Consider the following 22006-nt stretch of genomic DNA (forward strand, 5'->3'; position numbering starts at 1 on the left):
GTATGCGTGCATTTAAATGTTTCAAGATACTTGATTCAGCATTTTATAAGCTAAAACATTTAAATTTGCTTTTGGTGGAAAATCTGTTCTCTGGATGCAAAAATATTCTTAGAAAGCAATGAATTGTTACACAAAAGTATTTTGCTGAGAGTCAATAGCTGATCATCTAATAAAAGGTTCCAATATAATCAGTCACAACCAAGTGAAAGAGCTTGTGTTCTACACATGTTCAGTACGCCGCAAAAACAATACAAAAAAAGTGTTCTTAAATAAAATCAAGTAGTAAATGGGAACTAATAACAATTCTTTGCTCGGCTCTTAACAGTAAACTGCACTTGCAGAATAAAGTTTCAGAGACTAAAAAAAGTGACTATTTTTACACACATGCAAAAGTTCCTTCACCAACAAGTACTTACTGTTCGGATTGTCACAGGACTCTATTATGCATTTATTAGCATCTGATCATATACTGATTATTAATTGTATTCACTTTGCCTTAAAGTACTGGGTGTTTTGCAGCTTATGTACCATATAAACTTACTCTTTCATGCTGCTTCTTGAGTTAATCCCATATTTTATTTTGTGGATGCTGTTATTATTTACTCTGAACAGACATGTCCACATGAGTATCTCTGAAACTAGAATAAAATGTCCAGGAAGATGCTGTCTGAGATCTCCACTGTGACAAGCAATGTCTGAACCTGATGAGGTCAGTCAGTCAGTAATGCGCTGCACTTTATGCTGGGTGAAATGTAAATAGGGAAGATAATTAATAATTTTATGATAAAGAATGAATTTTGTTCACAGCTTCCTTTTCTGTTTTGGCTTTTAAACATGAAGTTTGACAGATGCTGCTTTCAGAGCAGAGCACTGGCTCACCCTGACGCATATTCTGTAGTCACATTTGAGTCAGCATTTGAGAGGACCTGTTGCCATATGGAAAATCAGGAACAATTACTCTAAATAATTACATCAGTTTATTGCTGTCTGTTGCCAAGAGAAACAAGTCCTGTTGGTAATATCCACTTGTGTTACCAAGTAACTTAATCTTGAGGGAAAATAAATATGCTCCAGTACTAGCACTTCCCTAACAATAAATATCCTTTCTAACTGACATCATCATGGCTCATAACTGCATCTTTGTCCTGGTAATTTCCTAAGGTAATTTCTCCTAAGTTATGGGTTGATGACCTCAGAGGTACGAGTTATCACACCTGCCTTGAGACGTGCTTGGAGATGTATCCAACTACAAATAGGGCAGTCTAGGCTTCCTTCCCTAGTCTCTGGGGAGAAAACGGAACTTTTTAAGGCGAGTGAGATTTAACAGACTAAATGAACTGCATGGCAGAAAGCAGATGGTTTTGTACTGATGAGGAGGCCCAGTGGAGATGATATTGGCTTTACTAAGCTCTGGAGCTAGAGAAGACAAATCCAGGTTAGGTGCTGTCCCACTCAGGCTGCCAGCAGAAAGGGAAGCCAGTCCTGGTTAGCATGTTTAAACTTTTCCTTTGGCAGCAAAGCCTGGCCAGAGTGAGCCTGGTGATGAGCCTGTTCTGTAAAACCTGTAGGCTGGCATTTTCAGACTACAATGCTGTTTGTATTTGAACTCTGCACAGCTGCAAGTGTGAGTGAGGCCTCTTACTCAGGAGCTTAAGGCAGACAGAAATACTGGCTGGAGTTACCAAGTGAAGACAAACTGGTCCTGGCACCTCCCTCACACTCCTGCCACGGGCACTTGCGCTGTTCTTCAGCCAGTCCTGCTACGCCTTTCAGTTCATCATCACTCATAAACTTCGAAAGCCTGCTGTTTAAGTGCTGTCATCCAAATTGTTACAGACAGCAATTTACTGTTTCTCATTGTGCTTTCCATTTAAATTTCATTCCAGATAAAAAAGACAGCACCAGAATCCCTCTTTTTGTCCCTCTCAAGTTCATTGCGTTGAGCAGGCTTCCCCTCCTCAGCTGCTCACACTGCAATTGTCATTTTCTGTCTTTGGCTTTCTGAAGCCATTGAACACAGCCCTAAAGAAACCACTTCTGCTTTATGCACCACTTCACAGCAGCAAACAACTGCAACATGGTGACAAGTGCTTTCTTGTCTCACTAAAGTCACTATGTGCCATTTTAATTCAACTGTTTCTAAAAAGTGCTTGATAAATTCTAACATATTGTAGCTTCCCCATAGCTAATACCATGAACAGCACTATTCAGATGGATGCCTGACAGGCCCTTTATTTAAGGCTTATATTACACAAAGCACTTTGCAGTCTTAAGTGATTCCTCCCTAATCCAATTGAACTTGTTGATTCAAAACCTACCCTGCAGTCCCTGCTGACGGTGACTTGACAGAAACTACAGAGCTTGTTGTGATTTTCTGTTTTCTGTGTGCTGGCACCAATTTGTTTGGCTGTGCTTATCCACTCTCACATGTTGACAGCCTCTGATCAACATCTAGGACCCTGTGGTGGTTGGGGGTATAGGGTGTTTTTCACTATGAAAACCATGTCCCATGCAGCTGTCAGAACAGAACCCTCTTTTTTTTGTTTGCTCTTTTTTGGAAAAAGGTACCACGGACAGAATGATTTCACAATGCACATACAAACTTCTCACCTGTATGAGAAATGCTGATGGCAAGAAAATGAATTCCAGTGTTACAAAGGCCTTATCTTCATCTTTGTTCCAAGAGACCAACTTTGTCCATGACATCCTCTGTACATGAAACCCCTAATACTTCATGCCTCACCACTGTATTGAATCAGGGTATAAATACTCCCTGATTTGGACAGCTCTTTTTGCCCTTCTCATTTCAGATTTTTTCTGAGGACCCCTTTCTATAATGAGATCTACAGAAGTATGTTCTGCTGTATTATATTGTTTACCTTCAGTTATATTTTATTGAATTAATTCTGTGAAGAAAACTGTTCTATCAGAGCAAATTAACCCTTGAATGCTTCCAGATGTATCTTCCCACTGATTATCATTTTTCTCTATTTTTTTTAGGTCAAATCCTTAATCTGTATTTTAAAAACTAACTGGCACAAGCAGCATTTCCAACCAGGGTGCCTGGAGAAGTCATATTTTCAGTACAGAGCTCCGCCACTCCAACTCTATGGTGATAATATTTAAACTAAGAACATATACTCCCGTTTAAATGGATTTCACCTTACTCCTAGACCAACCACTCTTAAACCATTTTACTTACATACACACACATAGTTTTCTTTAAAAAAAATGAATGTGTTAGTGTGCAGGTTACAGCATGTATTGAATCAATTATTTGTAATACAAATATGGAAATACTTAAGTACATAGAGAAATCTGTGTAGCTCCTCTTGTACTTCGGTTGTTCCTTTGTCTTCTCAATTCTAATAGTGTACACAAATTGGCATTGACAATATACAGTTATTGGCTTCCTAAGGGCCTAATTTCCTTTGTCTTTCTGAAGGTCACAGGGACTCAGCCAAACCTGAAACAATCATTTTAATTCCCAGTCTTTTTATTTCAGTACAATGTAATTATCTTATAGATTTTTGTGTAGACTTATTTTCTGGTTTTCTTTTCCTGTTGGGTAAGTATATAGTAACTAAATTAGCTTCAATTAGGTAACTGTCACCAATAGTTAAAACTTAATGGCATTTTAAAAATTACATAAGTAATCCGAGCATAAAAATTTTCTTTACAATAGCATTTCAGAGCAGTGGCACCAAATCCTTACCATAGAATAGCCTTTGACTCAGAATCATTAAACACATCATCACATTTTCCTTCTACCTAAGTTACATATTCTTTGAGTTACATACAGTGTCTTTTTTTCCTTTTTATATTTGGACTAAAGCATCTTCAGAAGATAACAAAATACAAACCAGAACATTCAGCATCTTACTTTATAATCAGTGTATAAAATTATGTCTGTAGTTATACATATGCAACCCTATGGCTTTTAGAAATCAGAATTTTCCCTTTAGTATATTCACACAATGACATGTCTGTCTTGTGTTTCCCCTCTAGCCTTGCTAGTAGAGTATTTTAAAGATGATACACTCTCAGAGAAGCCATCATTCCAAGAAGCCCAAAGCACCTTGATACAGAGACCCACTTGATTTTAGGCACACATTTAAATCCAGCATAAGTCTGTGTGCTTTTCAGTACCCAGAGGGTCTCAAAGATAAGCATGTGCCTAATTTTAATGCTGAAAGGGGGCTAGAAGCAAGGTTTATTTATCCTCTGAAGGAGCAGAATATTTGCAATACCCCAGTACAGATTAATGATGCTCTGTGAGATTTATCTTTGAATACAGCAGGAAGACGAAAGCCTCCATTAACAAAAGGGCAGACCATGAATCAACAAATGCTGATAACTGTAATAAGCAAGAAAACACTTTAGCTCATGGTGAACCACCAGTTTCATCCTGTGCTGCATTTGGCTTTCAGAGAATATAGGTTAACTGTCTGCATTGAAGAGAATGACATGCTGTCTTTAACATTACTTGCCTGTTACTGAAGAGTAAGGATATCAGTGTTCTGGGGAAAACTCCATGATACATGTCTGTTTGACGCAACATTGCCAGTGTGAAATTACTAGTTATAATATAATTTGAATGAGAAAAACTTACTTGAAGGCATTGGCATCTCCATGGACCTTGTAGTTGTCTGCACTGATTCTTGAGATAACTCTTGTGACAGCAATGAGAATACCAATATTGACCTGAAGAAGGAGGAACAAGACTTGGTTAGAACAGTAAGTATCAACTGTGTCAGAGGTGCAAACTGCCCTCAGAATGTATTGTACAAATATAACAGAAAATAGGAACTCTGTGTGTTGTATTTCTTTGGCAAAAGAGGTTTCCAACTTTGGACTGGCATAGCTTGACTCTTGTCAGTGGATTTCCCTCTTCCGCTGTGGGTTGTTTGTGCTTTCTTTCCTTCAGGAACAGTCCTTGCCTGTCTAGGATAAGGCTGGATTGATAGATTGCTTCACAGCTAAAGACGTCCTCAGCATCCCTACTGTACAAATAAATACCTTAATAGTCTACTACCAGCTGACAAATCAGACAGAAACTTCGGTGAGCAGGTGCGTGTGTCTGCATGGTCTTTGGTTTTGTGTTTGCATGTGGACAGGCTTCAGAAAGCACTTCCCAGTCAGCAATTCTGTTTCTTACTGAAGTCTGTTTGCAATTTAAGCACAAGATTATTTTAAAAAAGCAATGAGGAAAATATGTTAAGCCTCAACTCTGCTCTTCAAAAGCCCTGCTCTTTTTGATGTCAGGCCCAGCAGAAGCATCAACGAAATGAAAAGAACTCCCACCAGAAAAGTAGGAAATCTTGAAAAGACTAAGGCTGAAAATGTCTAACAAAAGAGAGTTTGCTCTGGCATCACAGGTGAATAAAGAAGAAAATCTTCACCACTTAAAGGAAATGTGGCAAGGATTGTCTTGCTGTGCAAGGACCTTGGGTTTAAAGAAAAAAAGGGGAGAGAATGTGAAGGTGAAAGATGCATTTTCCTCTTCCTGTCCGAAGTTACACATCTGCTGCAAAGCTGAGATTTAGCATCAAGTTAAGAACAAAGGTAGACAAAACTATGCTGAACTAAAGAACAAAAAGAGAAGATTTAGAATAGTGCTGTTGCTCAGTTAAAATTCAGTCACCATATCCTATTTTGACACATGTATTGTAATTCTGAGGATGAGAGGGTGAATTACAAAATGTCTGATAGCAATGGTTTCATTGGTATGTTTCAACTCTGACCACTCTTAATTTTAGATTTGTAAGGGCAGATCATCACCTGTGTAAAGTAGGAGCATAGCTGTGATAGTTCATTTCTGCCACAGCTTTTTAGCCTGTTCAAAGAATACCCCGTGGAACTTGACAGCCTTTCAATTACAAGTGTACTTGTGCAGTCAGCTTTACAGAGATGAATGAGAGGTGAAATCAATGGCCTTGGGATCATTTTCCCTATTCCCACCAAATCATATTTCGTAAATAACTTCTGTAAATTTATTGAGGTGGTAACAAGCATTTTTGAGAAACCCATTTATATGCTAAATATGCGCATTGACTGAAGCAGCAAATGAGGAACCTGACCAAGTTGAACTCTCTCTTCTCTCTCTTCTCCAAACTGTCCAATTTTCTGACACATTGACCAAATGATCATCATCATTACTCCAGCTTTCATGGGAGTTACACAGAAAATGCCTCTCTATACCCTTAACTTCTTTCCTGACATACTCTCTTTCAGCAGCCTTTTCTAGTCTTTTATCCGAAGTATCAATCACTTTATTAGTCACATTTTGACACCTCCTTGTGGATGTCCCACTGACAGTTCAAGTTCACCCTGGCACAGTCCAGGATCCCTTTGTCTGATGACTGCAAACGCTCGTGCCAGCTTCACTAAACCCTAATGCTTTCTTCCATTCCAAATTCTTTTTAGATACTCCTAGATTTTGCTTTCTGCATAGCATTTTTAAAAATACATGGATTATGACCAAATAGCGGACATTAATATACTCTCTCCCAAAATGAAGCCTCATTCTTCAACTTCTAAATTTCCTACATCTCACAAAAGCCAGTGAAAGTTGTGAATGATCAGCACCAACACCTGAACACAGCATCTTGTAAATTCTCCCTGTACTGGAACCTAAAATCTGGTCATGAAAACAGCACAAGCAGGATAGTCTTGAAGGAGACAAAAATTTGATGGTTTTCTAAAGCACAAAATGTTCAGGATTTCTGGCTGAATTTTAGTTTCATATAAAAGAAATTAAATTGAAAGTTAATTTCCTAGGTATTCTGGATATCCTAAAGTGGAAATTTAAAAAGGCCTGGAGTTTCTCTTGTGCAGTCAGTGTGAATACGTGTCTTTCCAGGGAGCATCAGTAATACATTTAAAGATGAGAAGGAAACATTGTGCTCTCACTGCTGATAAAAACCAATGTACTTGTAAAATTAGCAAGGAACCATTACACTCCAGTTCCCAAGTTCTATAGTTAGATTTCCTGAACTACTTAAAAATTTTGGCTTAGGTATTTTGAGAAACCACAGTTATCCCATCCAGCCTAAACAAAGAGATTAGCTACAAATGTCTGTCTTCGTTAATGCTTCAGTAAGTAAAGGATGGAGGTATTTCCACTGCTCTTATTAATGGGAAACCAAAACACCGCCACTGAATTGTTCTTCCAGTGATTTTTTTGGCATCTGATGTAAATACTTTGCCAGTGATTTGAGTGGGAGAATGCTTAGTTGAAACACCCATTGTGCTTTAACCTGTATCAGAATGTTCAAACTAGAATATAAACATTTAGATAAGGGAACTATAAATGGCTGCTGCTTCTTACTCTTCTGAAAGCCCACATTACCTGACGGTTGCTGTGCCTAAATTACACAGGAACTTAAGAATATTTTTGTTTGCAGGTACTGGCCACACTCTGCTTACAAAAAGCCTAGCGCAGAACATCAGTGCTTGTTTCCCAACTCACAGGATTCCTTTCAAGGCAGCTTATCCAACCCCAGCCATTTGCAGATCTCTGTGAAATCAGCAAGAGCTGCCCGTTCCCATTACTCTGGGCTTGATCCAAAGCCCACCAGGGCCCATGGAAAGATCCCAATGACATCAGGAAGCTCTGGCTCACTCTAGTGACAGCTTCGTCTGACTGAAAATTGTCGGATCAGGAAGAGACTTAAATGGGTTAAAAGGACCTCTTTCAAAATCTTCTCTCATCAAAATGTTGACAGACCAGATACAGTGAGACAGATTCCTTCCTCACTTCGGTTTTCTTTTTTTTTTTTTTTTGCAGGGGTTTCACCTAGATTTCCTCCGAGTCTCGTGAGATTTTTGTTTCTTCTTTAGTACATTGCAGAAATCCCATGTGTAAAACCCTCTGATGTGGTGTGTTGCATCCTAGCCAAGAAAAGGCTTGGCAGCACAAAGGAGCTATAAACAAGAATAAAACATATTGCCTTAATTAAATCCATTGACCAGCTTTCCTCTAAAACCGCAACTATTTTAAGGCTCCACTTCAGTTTCGGGCAATGGTACAAGGAATTATAACTGACTCTTCCAATCTAAGGTTTAACATGCTCGCTTATGGCGTGAGTTAATTTGATCCTTACTGTGACTGCAGTGGTTGCACACCGCTGCTGCAAGTTGTTGCAGTTGCAGCCCATTGCCGGGCAGATCAGCAATTACTGGGTATTCTGCATTTCCAAACACAGCTACTTGATTAAAATAGATCAATGTTAAAATGATTTTTGAAAAGCCTGATTCCACTTTTAGCTATCCCTGAGCAATTCCAGCTACAGATGGAAGACTAAACTGAGTTATTTTAGACTTCTCTGTACATTATTTCATATTAATGCATGTAGTATCACACCAGTCAGAGCTGAGTAGGAGAGCAAAATTTCGAGGTTGGAAATACACAATAAAATGTAACAGATCCCTGACTTCTCCTCTTTCCTAATATTAATCCTTAATTTTTAATTTCTTACAGTCTGTCCTCTTGTTCAAAACAATGCCACATGCTTTCCTGTTAAGAAGTGTAACTGAGGGGTTTAGTAGCTGTGGTCTGTTTATTTGTGCTCAAATCCATCACAGTACTGACCTATGTACTTGTTTTCAATGACTCTGAGGAATCCTACCATCTTGGGGCCTTTAAACACTATGGGTCCAGTTCTGTCACTCCTTCCCATGATGTCTAATAAGGGAGACAGGTTGCCACTTTTCCATCAGTGGACTTAAGTGCAGAGTTAGACTCTCAGCAAACAGAAGTCATTGCAATTCTGCAGTGGTACATAAAGGTACGAATAACTACCAGGAGGAAGAGAACTTAATCAGGTATGATCACCAGGTGTAAGGGAGAGAATTTCTTGTATATATTGAATGTTCATAATCAAGTACCAACTAAAGTTAGTGATGGAAAGCTCATCCTGGACCTCAAGTTCTTTGGAGTCCCATCTGAAGACAGTAGTTACAAATCCCCCACAGCATCAAACCCTTACAGTATGTTAATGGAAATAATTTAGCTCCATAAAAATGCTGTTTATCTGTAAGACTTGTAAAACACCCCAGACAAATAACTACTTACAGAGGAAACAACAGAAAGGACTTGTCACTATAGCCCAGTATCTTCCCCCACAATGGACCATTCACTGCCTGCAGCATGCCCTCTGGTCCCTGTACACAGATGCTTTCCACAGAATTTCCTTAATTCTGCCATATCTATGGAAGCAGACCAAGCCAGCAGATGGTTGATAACAAACAAGCCTTCTGCCAGAGGTGTAATGTCTTGTTCCAAACATTCAGGTGCTTTGTCAAGTTTCTTTTTTCATTGAAGACATGTCGCAGGCCAACTCTGACTGACCTTAGCTTGGTCTTCAAATTAATGGCAACAATTTTTTTGCATAAATGCTTTAAGAGAATGTAGAGGCTTGAGCTTTGTGGGTGAGAGAGAGTGATCTTTAAACCTTCAGATGCAGGTAGAAGCCAAAAGACCTACTCATAGAAGGAAATATTTCCTTCATCACATCCCTTGACTCAACGCCCAAGGAAATAGCACTTTGGGTATGGGAATCCATATAGGGCTGGGAGGTTCTGTGAATTACTCCCTAGAAAAGTATGTGTGAGTATTTTTTTCCCAGTCACACTCCTACCACATCTTTCTGTTTGAAGGGTCCTTGATGTCTATATTGCCTGTGGAAGGACAAAAGTAGCCTGTGTCTGCCTAGTCTCTAGGGAGTGGGAGTTGAAAAGAGCAGTCCCCCTGTTTTCTTCACAGCATAATCCTTTTTTTTTCTTGGCAGAGAGAAACTGTGGATGGAAGTAGTCAAAACCTGCTTTTTGAGAAGCATTTTCAGAGCTAAACACTAGTTCATGCAACTAGTAGCTGATTTGTTATTTAAAGAGCACAGGCACACACACAGAATAGTGTTTAGCTTCCTTATTTCCCTATAGGCACTAGCACATTTTTCAGCTTGCATATTCAATGCCCAGAGAGAATAATTTGTCAGCTAGCTTGCTGCTATTCTGGGCAGAGCTGGGATTACACTATTTAACAAATTGCTCTACATGGATCAACCTTGTGAGATCACTCTTTCTCCTTCTCAAAATATTTGTATCCCTACAAGAATATAGCTTGAACTGCACAAATGCTATATATCATAAGTGAGAGCCAGACAGACAAACCCTTACTTTCACTGGCAAGCAGATACACATGCAAACTGTTGAAGGCTTTGCTCACTCAGGTGAGTAAGCCTTGCAGTATCTGGCATATTTTGATCAATACCATCTTTGGAGAGAGCTGGGAAAGACCTCATTGTACTGATTGCATCTCATTTCCTCCTTTGCTGCTAAAGGATGGCCAGAAAGTGAGTGCTAATGTGAGAAGGAGACATTTGAATATTGGGTTATTTTAATTGCTCTCCAATCATCAATATCTAAATATCTTTGAATACAAACTCACATCCAGAAAGTGCAAGGTACAGGCCAACAAATTAAGTTTGTTGCCACAAAGTCCAGAGCTGTTTAGCTAGCTCTAATCCAGTGATCAACATTTCTTATTTACACACATGTTTTCACTTAGGTAAAAGAAACCTGCCCTTACTGCACAGGGACTTTCATGTGTTGCATTAATAACTTAATTAAAATGCTAACATGAGACAATTCCCATCATCATTATAGCAACTACGGTTTTTTGCAGTATGCTTATTCAGCCTGGCTTTTCAGGGGCAGTATCTTGAGTGGAAGATGCTGGACTGGGCTGGGCTGCAGTATAAAGGAGGCTGATTTCACTCTCTGCCAGGAAAAAGCCAGCCAAGAAGCCACCTTTTACTTGCCAAATAATTATAGAAATATGGTAAACACTAGCTCTCTATGGATAGCTCCCCTTTCTTCCTTTGGCTTGTGAACACGATTTGTGGGGGTTTTCCATGTAATAAAATCTGGGGAAATGTCTGTGTGCTTCAATTGAAATCCTAGCTTGCTTAAGGAAATGCAAGATACAATCAGTGGCCCCTCTTGATGCTCCTCCATGTAAGTAGTCAGGATCTGACCTTCCTTAAACACCACAGCAGGCACACTCTGGTCTAGATTGGGGCTCATGTCTTTAAAATCTAAGCAAAGCTTTAAAGGCAACCAGTGAGTCTTTTCCATGTTCATATTGTCACTCTGACATTATAACCTGCAGCAAAAATCATAGATGGCCTGATCAATAAAAGTATTGGGAACAGTGCTGAAGAGGAATAATCTCCCATTTAATCCCTGCAAAAACCACTGGCTCCTTAGGTAATCACTGTGATTAGGCTAAAACTCACTGTAATTTAATGTGTGGGCATAATTAAACTGCTGTAGAGCCTTCATGTATTAGCGCTGGAGCCATGAACCTGCACCCTCCCCTGGAAAGATGATGTTCATTATAGGTGGCAGAGGCATTTGTGGCAGCCACCTGACACAGTGAACTTACCTTCACAGCCCTGCTTGCTCAGCAGGACAAACTGCTGTACCTGACATTGAATTCAAAATCAGAGTGCAAATTCCTTATCACTGTAACAAGACAGGTCTGGAGGAGGTTTGTTACCTCCCCCAGAGCTCAGCCCCAAGGTGACAACTCCTTTTTAAACATTGTTTTAACCCATTCCTGCTAGCTGCTGACTGGTTGCAAACTGCTCATGAGCATCTCTACTGAGAGCACTCGCAAAAGCTTCCAACACCAGGGAGGTGGAATTGGCCTTTCAGCTTTTACTGGTGTATATGAAACACAAGCCACGGAGTATGTTCTTTTGAGGATCTTTCAGAGAGTTATTAAAAAGCCCCATATTACTTGGTTCCACACAGTTATCAATGTCCCCAACAGGACTGTTTCACAAGAGGGCTGTCTCAGTATTTTAGGTTGTATTTTTGTCTTGGGATAGTGTGAGAATTAATATGTATATACTAATACACAGCTGTGATCACGACAAAAAACTGGGTGAGGAACAAAGTAATTTTGGACCATTCATCTCTGCTGTGCGAGTGGCCGGCCTGGCATCAGACCTTCAGTAAGTTCTGCTGTGGGGCTGACACAGACATGGAACAAGGAAGCAGCAGCCGTGGTTTTACCTACCAGAATTACGAACAACGCTGGTGCCACAAAAGCCCAGATTGCTCCATTCTCTAGTGAAAGCCAGCAGCTGCAGAGAAAAATCAGAATGATTTTAGATGGAATACATGGTCAATTAATTAGTAATGTTCTTAATTAAAAAAAAAAAGAAAAAAAGCCTAAAAGAGCATGCAAGAAGACTGATGAATTTTAAAAGCAAGAAACATGACAGAGCATCAGTAAGAAGCTGCCTTTCCCTTCACACAGGGAATCTGAGGCAGGATCTCACTTTGATTTGGATCTTGCAGAGAGTCAGTGACAGCTATCTGTCCCAGCACGCCTTCAAATTGCATTAGGGGTGGAAAGATGGGAAGAAGGGAGACACTTTATTTGCTCTTTGTTGTTCCTGTACCCTGCATCACAGGCAGTCATTTCAGTGCCATGAGCACCATCATTGTAGCAGGAGACAAACTGAAGCTCTCCCTGCCCTGCCTGGCTGGTGGTGAGGAAGAGACTGGGAAACATGCTGTCAGCTTCACATGTCTTTCTTGCAGCAGTGATGATGTAAGCTAGTTTGCCACACACTAAATAACCCTTGCTCCAAATCTTTTGCTCATATTAAGGTAGGAAAAAAACACCTGTGGTGGGTTTGTTGGTTTTTTTTTCAGATAAATTTGCCTCCCCCCCCCCAAATTAAAAAGGAACTAATTATCAAAATTTTTAGCACTATGCATTTTAGGTCTTCAGGTGTTTAATTGCAGTTTTCTTCAAAAGATTAAGTATCTTCAGTCAAAGGTTATTCCCATCTTGTTAGAAGTGTTCTGGCCTGCGCTTTCCTCTGTGCAGGGGGTAGCAGGGTGCTCACGGTGGGAGGCCTGACACCTCTGCAGCAAGAGGGAAAAATAGGCAAAGCATCTCAGGAGCTTTTGTGCATCATCTCAGCAGTGAAAAGCAAACCTGAGGTTTCTAAGAATATGCCTTACAACAGTTGTTATTTGCAGGCTGCCTGACCAGTTCCTCAGCAGGATCTTGCAGAACTAGGGCCCTGTTAAAGTACAAGGCCCTAGTTAACTACAGGGTTTTCTCCCCATCAGATTTTTCATCCTTACTGCACCCGGAGTGAAGACATTTCCATACTCACTTGCCACTTTCTCCATAGCTGTCTAGGGACGCTGATGTAGAAATTACACAAATCACCAGTGGGCAGCCTGCAAAAAAGGCAAAGTCAGGGGTTACTAACAGTAGTAACAAAAGTACATCTTCAGTGAACCCTGCAAGTTCAGTTAAATTTCATATGGATGACAGAACAGCTGAGAGTAATTTTAGAATTAAGTCTAACTTGACATCTTCCTGCAGCTGTGTAATACAACATGTTTTAATCAATTAATGTCAGAAAAAATGACTTTTCAATAAAGCACTAGTTTAACAGTTAAAATGAATTACTGCTAATTTCGTTGAGATTCATAGTCCTTTTTCTGCCTGGTTTTTGCTCAGGTAATTTCTGTCTCTTGCTATCCAAGCAGTGATATCATGTAAAGCAATAGCACACTTATTTTTGCCACTTTCCCCCAGATAAGTGCACCTTGCTGAAGAATTCAAAACTGTCTAGAAAACAAAGTTGAGTTTCTCCCATGGGTGCATGGCTAGCAGATAGGAGGACAGAAATGATGACATTTGGTTACCTAGAGCATCACATGCAGCAGCGGAAGATGCTTATGAAAAGACGGAGGCAAATTCACATTCCACTCAGACGCCCAGCCAAGACTTACTTTAACATAAATACGAAATAGCTCTACAAGATTTCAGTGTTTAAACTAGGCTGTATTTCCAGATGGGTTTTGATAGTTCCCATGTGCTGCATCCTTGGAGGGGGAGCAGTGCTTTACAGGATTACACCCCAATTACACAAAAGCAGACAGTTGCAGCCCTGTTTTTGAGGGGCTGTGTGCCTCTGGCCCCCAGATCTGCAATATCCTGTTGTGCCCCTTCAGCACAGCTTCCCTGGCCAGGAGCTCAAGAGGAAGTGAAGTTTTCTTGCCAACAGTTCTGATTGGAGTAAAACCTCATCCTTTTAAACATTAAATGCTTGCCTGTTAATTCCTGTATGATTTAATAAAATGTGAAGTTTGGGCTTTTATCATCTTACAGAATTTAATACCCAGGTCCCAGAGACAGTATGAGATATGATAAGTTTCGATTTTCTTTTGAATTCTTCCAGTTTTCTGCATGAGGCTTTTATGAAATTCTCTTGACTAGCAATTTCTGCTTAATCTTACCAATATCATTCTCACAAAATTCTGTGACTTGTTCCTGTACTGGCAGAACTATAATTTTTAGAGAAGTATTTTCATTCTTTAATGATTGTGGCTAGAAGCACCTTGTATTTATAAATAGGAAGGATACTAGGTAGTTTAGAAGCAACATCTACAGGCATTGCTTAGATCTTAGACTCTGAAATCCATTCTGCAGGATTAAGTTTAATATCTCCATGAACTTGATTCTGCTCTCCCATGCCTGTCCAAATCAGGAATAACCCCTTAGAAGTAATACTTATGTAAGACCTAAGCAAAGGCAAGATTTTAGTTTACAAGCTTATTTGTTTATTTAAGAGAGGAAATTCCTATACATATCTGAACAAAATCAATAACACGTTCAACAAAGCAGTTAAGAACAGACATAAGCCTATCTGCTGAAACTCAGTCTGCCATGGGTGTGAGAGCTACCTGGATGAAAGGTCCCATGGGTCTGTCTACATTCCCAATAACATCTTTGGTTGCCAGTTGTTGATTGGCACTGCTTGACTTCTGGTTCAAGTGGTCTTCCCAGAGCAGGGAATTTGTCACACAAGCAAAAATACCTGTGCCCAACTAACTCTACTTTGTACTTCCAGTCTGCCTGCCTTCTCCCCCAAGTCAGATGCTGGCTATTCAAAGGATTTATCATGACATATCAATTTTAAGTGGCAGTGAAGAAGAAAATTAAATACAGAGTTCCTTTGGAAGATAATAAAACTTATGCAGATGAAACATAGAGCAGTCATCTGCACAAAAAGAGCTGCTAATTCCGTGAGAGTAAAATGGTCTGCAGCCTATAGTACAGTTTGCCTTTTCTTTGCATTAACAAGATATTAAATGGATAATGGCAATGGAGGAAGAATCAAGGTTTTATAACAGCGAAATTGGAGTATTTTTCCTTTAAGAAACAACCATTCAATAAATTCCATAAAGGTTAAAAAAAATATTTAGCCTAAGGGGATCATAATATTTGATCTGGACTAAGGAATTCATATGGATTACATGTTACACACAAGTGTAAGTGTGTTTGCTCAAACTTTTGTCAGTAATAATTACGTAAGAGCGCCGAAGTTTAGTCTACACCCATAATAGGTAACGTTAAAGTGTTGTGCTGACACTGGTTATCATCCAAGGAAGAGTTATGGTTATGGGATTTTACAGTACCGGAATGTTTTCTCAGTTAGCAGATGCTACAAACGTGCTCACCAATCCTACCTCAAATCTCTAAATTTATGGTGCAACAGACCATGCTTTCCAGAACACAGATGAAAATGTTCTAGCACACCTTTCTGGCAGCTGATCTATTGAACTGGTGTCATCTGTGTCTCTGCAGCCCTAGAGCAATACGGCATCACATTTAAATGGGGTAAATCAACCCACATGGAGGCATGTGATGCCGCAGCTCGAGTTCTCCGGGTCTCGAGGCCAGCTAATTTAGAGCTGCCTCCCAAACTCAGCATCAAAGTACAGTCTGCAGAGCAGGCATAAACTCTTTAATACCTGGCACAGGAAGCCCAATAACACAATCCTTGCTTAGACAAAATTCCCCAAGAACTCAGCCCAAATACATTCAGTAGGGTGAAGTCTAAAATGAATGTCAGCTAGTTCCTCTTTTCAGCATTAAACATCACATCTAATCCATTTCCTTTATGTTTCTGAGGCACTAATGATAAATGAAATTGAAAATGCCTGTAAATCTGAATGTTGTATTTCGAAAGCTTCTGCGTCTTCTATACATAGCAAAACCCCAGACAGGCCATAGAGACTCAGTGGCAGACAATTCAAAGCAATTTTAGGACATTAATTCTAAAAAGCTAAATATGTCATTTATAGAGAAAGATTAAGCATTAGACACAAATGGAAGTATATTTCCTTCCAATACTGAATAAGATCTACTTTGCTTGATGGGGGAAAGTATATTCTCCAGTTTGTTTTGTAGAAGTTAATTTCCTATGATTTTCTTCTGCTGTGTTATGTTGTTTCCATGCAGAAGTCTGGGACTACACCAAGCAACAGCAAATAAAGAAACGTAGCTCTTTTTGACAGCTCAGAACAAAATCTTCATTCTGAGGCAGTCTCTATAGGAAAGGAGATTGTCTGAAATAGGAAAACATGTTAAGGCCAAAGTGCCACAGCAAATACTCCAGTATCACAAACTCTTATCATCAGTACCCTACAGATGGGTGGGTGAGAAAAGTTTTGCTACGATAACCTGTGTGTATTATGCTGAATCACCAAGGCAACAAAGTATTTTTTTCCCCCTCAATCAGTCTCAAGGTGGTTTTAAAGGTACGATATTATCACCTTCTTCAAATTGCTCTTCTTTTGAATTCCTGACAACTGCCGTCTTTGAGGTAATTTTAGCACCCTTGGGACTAAAGATAATAAACAGGAACTTCAATCAACTCTGCACATTTGCTATCCTGCCTCTCTGATTACTGTTAAATTCATTTTACGGGAGTAATATCTCTCCAAGGATCAGTGATACTCAGTGCAGAGTTCCTTGTCTTATCTCCTCTCATTGCCTCAAGTTTCAACTTGTCATTAATACAGAGGATGGAAGCCTTTACACATGTACCTACCCCCCAGTGCCTCTGCTTAAATAAGACTTATGAGTCTGGGATTTTAAGTTAAGGACTAGGGTCTGCCATTATTCCAGGACCTATGAGATTGCAGAAATCAAATGCATTCACACTTCAAAAAGCTAAGAATGAAGAAATGAACTATCTGTTTTGACTAACATGAAATGCAACATCCTTATCTTCAGCTTCTTTCAGCCATCTGGTCAGCTAAGCCAAAGTGTAAAAAAACATCAATTTCTATTAGATACTGGAAAATATATATCTATTATGGTCTCAGGATGGTACAAGAATGATCAACTTTCTTTTGACAGTTGTATTCAATGCAAACTTACCCTCATTTTAAGGCCAAACAAAATAATTTTAGGATAAAGCATTTTTAGCCTTTTTCCCCAGCCTTGCAAGGCTTCTGTTTAGATGTGGGAACTTTAGCAATAGATACAACTTCTCACTATTGTCCTTTCATCAAGTTCATGAAGGGACAGCCCAAACTACCCCACAGAAAACAAGCACACACTGCTGCTGAATGCAATACCGACACCTGACCTCTAATTAAATGTTTATAATTGTATTCAGTACCAGTATGCTAACAAAAGAGAAAGTTGGGAGCTGACAAACCTGGGTGTCCTTTTAAGCATTTAAGTAAGGAACAGTGCTGGGAGGATCTCTCTAAACCCATCATTGTTTAGCAACATCTATTACCAATTGATGAGCATTAAACTTGCATACCAGCCAGTGAGCTGTGGTGCTGTTGACTGAAGGTTGCCCTGATACTTGTCAAGAGATAAACAAGTTGGAAAGCAGTTGCCTCGTTACATTACTTCAGTGATGGTTCAACACACTTGCAGCAATAGCACGATGTCAGATATGATTAAGGAAATTCAACAATTTAATTCAAATGTAAATACTTGGAGCTATATGGAAAAAATAAAGCAATACAAACTGCTTTCCCAGTGACACGGTAGATTTACTGGATTTCAGTAAAAATTTTTTTCCTAGTCCTTGTGAGAAATTGGAATGCACTTTCAGAAATTAAAATATTTGGCAAAAAAGGTATTTCACAAAGTTTACACAGAGAAGTGTATTACTGTTACATGGATGACGCCTTCCACTATCTGTTCAAACAGTAGCTTTGCTACATTTCAGAAACAGAGCTTGTCACCGGGTTTCTTACACAATCCTTGCCAAGAGCAGCACTGCTACAACTGATACAGAAACTTCTGCTGCTGGTACCTCCCGTATTTTGCTCCATACATCTACTGTTGGGCCTATGGCATTTTACTCCAAAGCATTATTCAAAATACCACTGAAGAGACTTTTTAGTAACCACATTTAATGTCCCATTGGGTTATGCACATACAGGCTATGTACACATTGTGCTAATTACGACTAATTGAGTGGTAGCAATCATATTGCAATAAAAGGAAGCAAAATGCAACATTTAGTACTAGTCATATCTCAGTCAGATGCCATGTTTATCCTTGTGCCTTCTAAATCACTTTGTAGATTGCTGCCATTTTACAATAAATAAACCTTACACAAAATGCCAGAAAAAAAGTGTAAAGGTGCATTGCGGCACATCTAAATCGTTAATTTATTTTCATAAGGTAATTAATGATTGATTATAAATTGAGTTAATTAAATCATCTGCTATACGCAAATACCCCAGTGAATTAAACTCCAGTTCCTAATTATTTTATAAACTGCTGTCTCTTTTTACATAACATTTCTGAAGGAGAAAGAGTTCTCGGGGTCTTATGAGAACATTTTCTTTAGTTTGATCCACTTGGATTTGTATTCCATGAGCTCTGGATTAAATAAATCCACAAGAAACCTCTATAACATCAGCAGGTTTATCTACATTTAGCACTCAATCTAAAAGAATCTACAAACCTCCCACGTCTTTAACCCTCTGCCTCTCTGGGTTCTCTTAAGTCTGTGTGCATGCAAGAGATGAATTATTCCACTTAGCCTGTTTTGAGTAGTGGTTTTGGAGGAAAAAAAGGAAAAAAAGAAGGGGGAGATATTTTACCCAAGTCTACTGAAAACTCAGCCAAACAGCTTTCAACTGCTTTCAGCACCCGAAGCTTTAAGGTGCATATTGTTGTTATGCAAATTGGCCATTCCTTAAGAGCAACCAGGGTAAGGACATATGTATGTGATACTCCTGAACTTGTCACAGAGAAACAGGGCACAGAAGAAAGCTGCTCAGTGTAGCAGATACGTTCACCAGAAGAATGTATCAAATGCCCTTAGACAGAACTTCCAAGAAAGAGATTTCAAACCCAAAGAGGAATGATGTACAGAATAAAAATGTCATATTAAAAAACAGGACAAGTAGGCAGCTGTTGAAATATATAAGTATGAATGTATATGTATGTGTATATATATTTATTTATCTAAAAAAGTAAACAGCATTAGCATCACTCAGACCTGCATGGTGCCAATCGGTATTAAATATTCCACTATGACTGCAGTAGGTCTGTATTATTGGTATAATAGGGTTTTATCTTCAAAATGAATTTGTGGGGAGAAAGATAATGGATGTTTTAACATATTTTGAAATTATCTGTAATTACATAGATACTCCTTTGCTATCTTTTCACATCTCTCCTTTTGACTCAATGTATGCGGTTTTCTTCCAAATGTGGGGTTTGTCAAGCATCACTGCTGTACTTCCAGGACAGTAACAGCAAGCTGACTTCCATGTGTTGTGAAGAGTTTGGAACAAAATACTCAGTTTCGACTCCTCAGTAAGTACACAGGTTATGCTTTCATTACTGCATTTTAAAAGCTGTGAATTGCTATCTGTGAGATTCCGGTGTCATAGTGCTACTTTTCTATTCTTAATCAGAACACCGAGGCTCTGTGCAGCTTTTTTCATCTGACGATTTCAAGGCACAAAACATCAACCTATGAAGTCTTGTGGTAACCCTGTGCTACTACGCTGATTTTTTATGTACGATTTGCAGAATACTAGAATAAGCCAGTGTAGTGAGTGAGAACCAAAAAAAAACATACCAGTGCAGTGAGACCTTCCTCCCACACTCCTGCTATTGACTTAGTAATTAAGGATCTGATCTGGCCTAGTGAGGTCATGGAATTTACTGCAGTGGAATTAGGTTTAGAGGCTATATACTTTAAAGTCTGATTATAGTCAGAAAAATTATGCGTTTTCTTATCCAACAGACCTACTCTCAATAAGGCTAACTATGGTCATAAGATGACATTTTTACACATGCTTCTGAATATAATCTTGTCCTACTGTGAGGAGACTTAAACCAAGCAGCTAATAAATGCTTACCCCATCCAATTCCATAATAATATAAGTGCTTGCTCTCTTCTGACCCAAATACTTTGATCACCATACTGTAAAGATGAAATCCTTCCACCAGCATCCATGCAAAAGCACTCAGGAAGAAAAAATGAAGGAGAATGGCCAAGATCTTGCAAGGCACCTAAATTAAGAACAAAAATTAGTATGTTACTTCTTTGTAATACAGTCACTTCTTTTTTTTTTTTTTTCTATATACATTTACATGCTAAATGTTAAATCTCTGGCATAGAACAGGCTTAAAAACAAAGCACTTGAGCATTTCTCTTTTCTAGAGTATTTTCAGGTAGTTTCAGAGTAACACAACCTTTCAGCTTTAAACAAAAACCAAAAAAAAAAAAAAAATCGACACGAACCACCCCAAAACCATTGCCAACTGTGATATGGAAATCCAAGCTGGTTGTTATTTATAATAGTAGGAACAATACTCCTACTATAGTCTATAAAAAATTTTAGAATTCAAAATCGAAGGGTCAACATCCTGTTGCTAAGCCTGTAGTAAATACAGGGAAGTAGGAAAGTCAAAGAAGTAGGGATACAAACATTGTCCTCTACCTTGTTCCCTGCTCTGTGGCATAGTTCATGCCTCATTTTCTATAAAGAATTGTAGAAAGTCAATGGATCAGTTAAGCTTGTGCAAAACATAAGATATTTTAAAATGAGTTACCATGCTGAACCTGCTGTTTAGTTACACCCTGCCATGTGGCCTTCCTACTTTGTTGTTTACATCAAACATAAGGTAACACATAAATTAAATCTCATTGTATTCCTGTGTCTGTCTGTCCTGGTTAGAAAGTCTGTAGAAGTGTCATACGCTCTTCCATGAACAATATGGACATTTCAAGAAATGCTAGCAAGCTTTCATTGGCTCTTGAGCCCTAATTGCTCAATAGTAGGTATCTAGTTTGTCCCCCTGTTTGAATTCCCATTTTCTCAGTTTGATGTACCAGCTGTATATGAGGTCATATTTGGCAAGAATACATCTAGTGATTAAGACAAAGAACTCAGAGTTTTCAGATAATTTAAATACTCCTTGATTGTCCTTTATTCACTATGTGTTATCAAGATTCTGGAAATAGGAGCTAATAGAAAAGTTGAAGCAGCAGAATAATACCACCTAGAAAGTGAGCCCACCTGGTGTAAACTAGACCATTTCAATTTAAACTGTAACATATGTTTTGAAGTGCCCCAAAAGAGAAGAATGCCATGACTAAGGCAATGCAGCAAGAAGCAAAAACATCCTCTTGAGTCCTTTTTACACCCACCTCAGTGCTGTGGGCTACAGATAATGCAGTCTGGGCTTAAAACCTGGCTTTTTCATAAGTTGCTCTATAAAGAGATCTTTACTTTTTTCTCTAAGTCTCCTATCAGCCCACTTGACAAGAACAGAAAAAGCTAATCCTTTCTTCCCCACTCCTCACGTATTCACACAGCACACTCTCCTTTCCCTGCTAATTGCTTTTCGAGGATGTCTCACCACAAGTGGTTTTGCTCATCGTGCAGTAATTGAACAGATGTGAGTGCCAACGATCTTACCACAAGATAACCTTGTTTGGTTTGTTTTCAGTTAAGGCACATTTTAAACACGCTCTTGGAACAAGTCCCAGCTATATGTGTTTCGCATCTTGCAGCATACTGATGACGGTCATTCTGCTTGGTGGTTGTAACATCCCTTCTGTGACACCTACAGAATTTCAGAGGGGTTGCTTGCATGCCATCCATGCAAACAGGAAGA

The 22006-nt window shown here is 39.1% G+C and overlaps 1 protein-coding gene across 3 annotated transcripts in view; it reads right to left on the minus strand.

Annotated features, from left to right (window-relative positions):
* The window catches only part of ADGRD1 (adhesion G protein-coupled receptor D1), a 145389-nt gene that overhangs the window by 22303 nt on the left and 101080 nt on the right, over positions 1–22006 (minus strand). For all 3 annotated transcript variants that reach the window (XM_065692482.1, XM_065692483.1, XM_065692481.1), the window contains 4 exons: positions 20242–20395; positions 13206–13272; positions 12089–12155; positions 4613–4704 (listed from right to left, as the gene is read on the minus strand). In XM_065692482.1, the coding sequence (XP_065548554.1) occupies positions 4613–4704; positions 12089–12155; positions 13206–13272; positions 20242–20395 (380 nt within the window). The remainder of the gene's footprint in view (positions 1–4612; positions 4705–12088; positions 12156–13205; positions 13273–20241; positions 20396–22006) is intronic.

Source organism: Lathamus discolor, chromosome 12 (assembly GCF_037157495.1).
Source record: "Lathamus discolor isolate bLatDis1 chromosome 12, bLatDis1.hap1, whole genome shotgun sequence".
Lineage (NCBI taxonomy): Eukaryota > Metazoa > Chordata > Aves > Psittaciformes > Psittacidae > Lathamus > Lathamus discolor.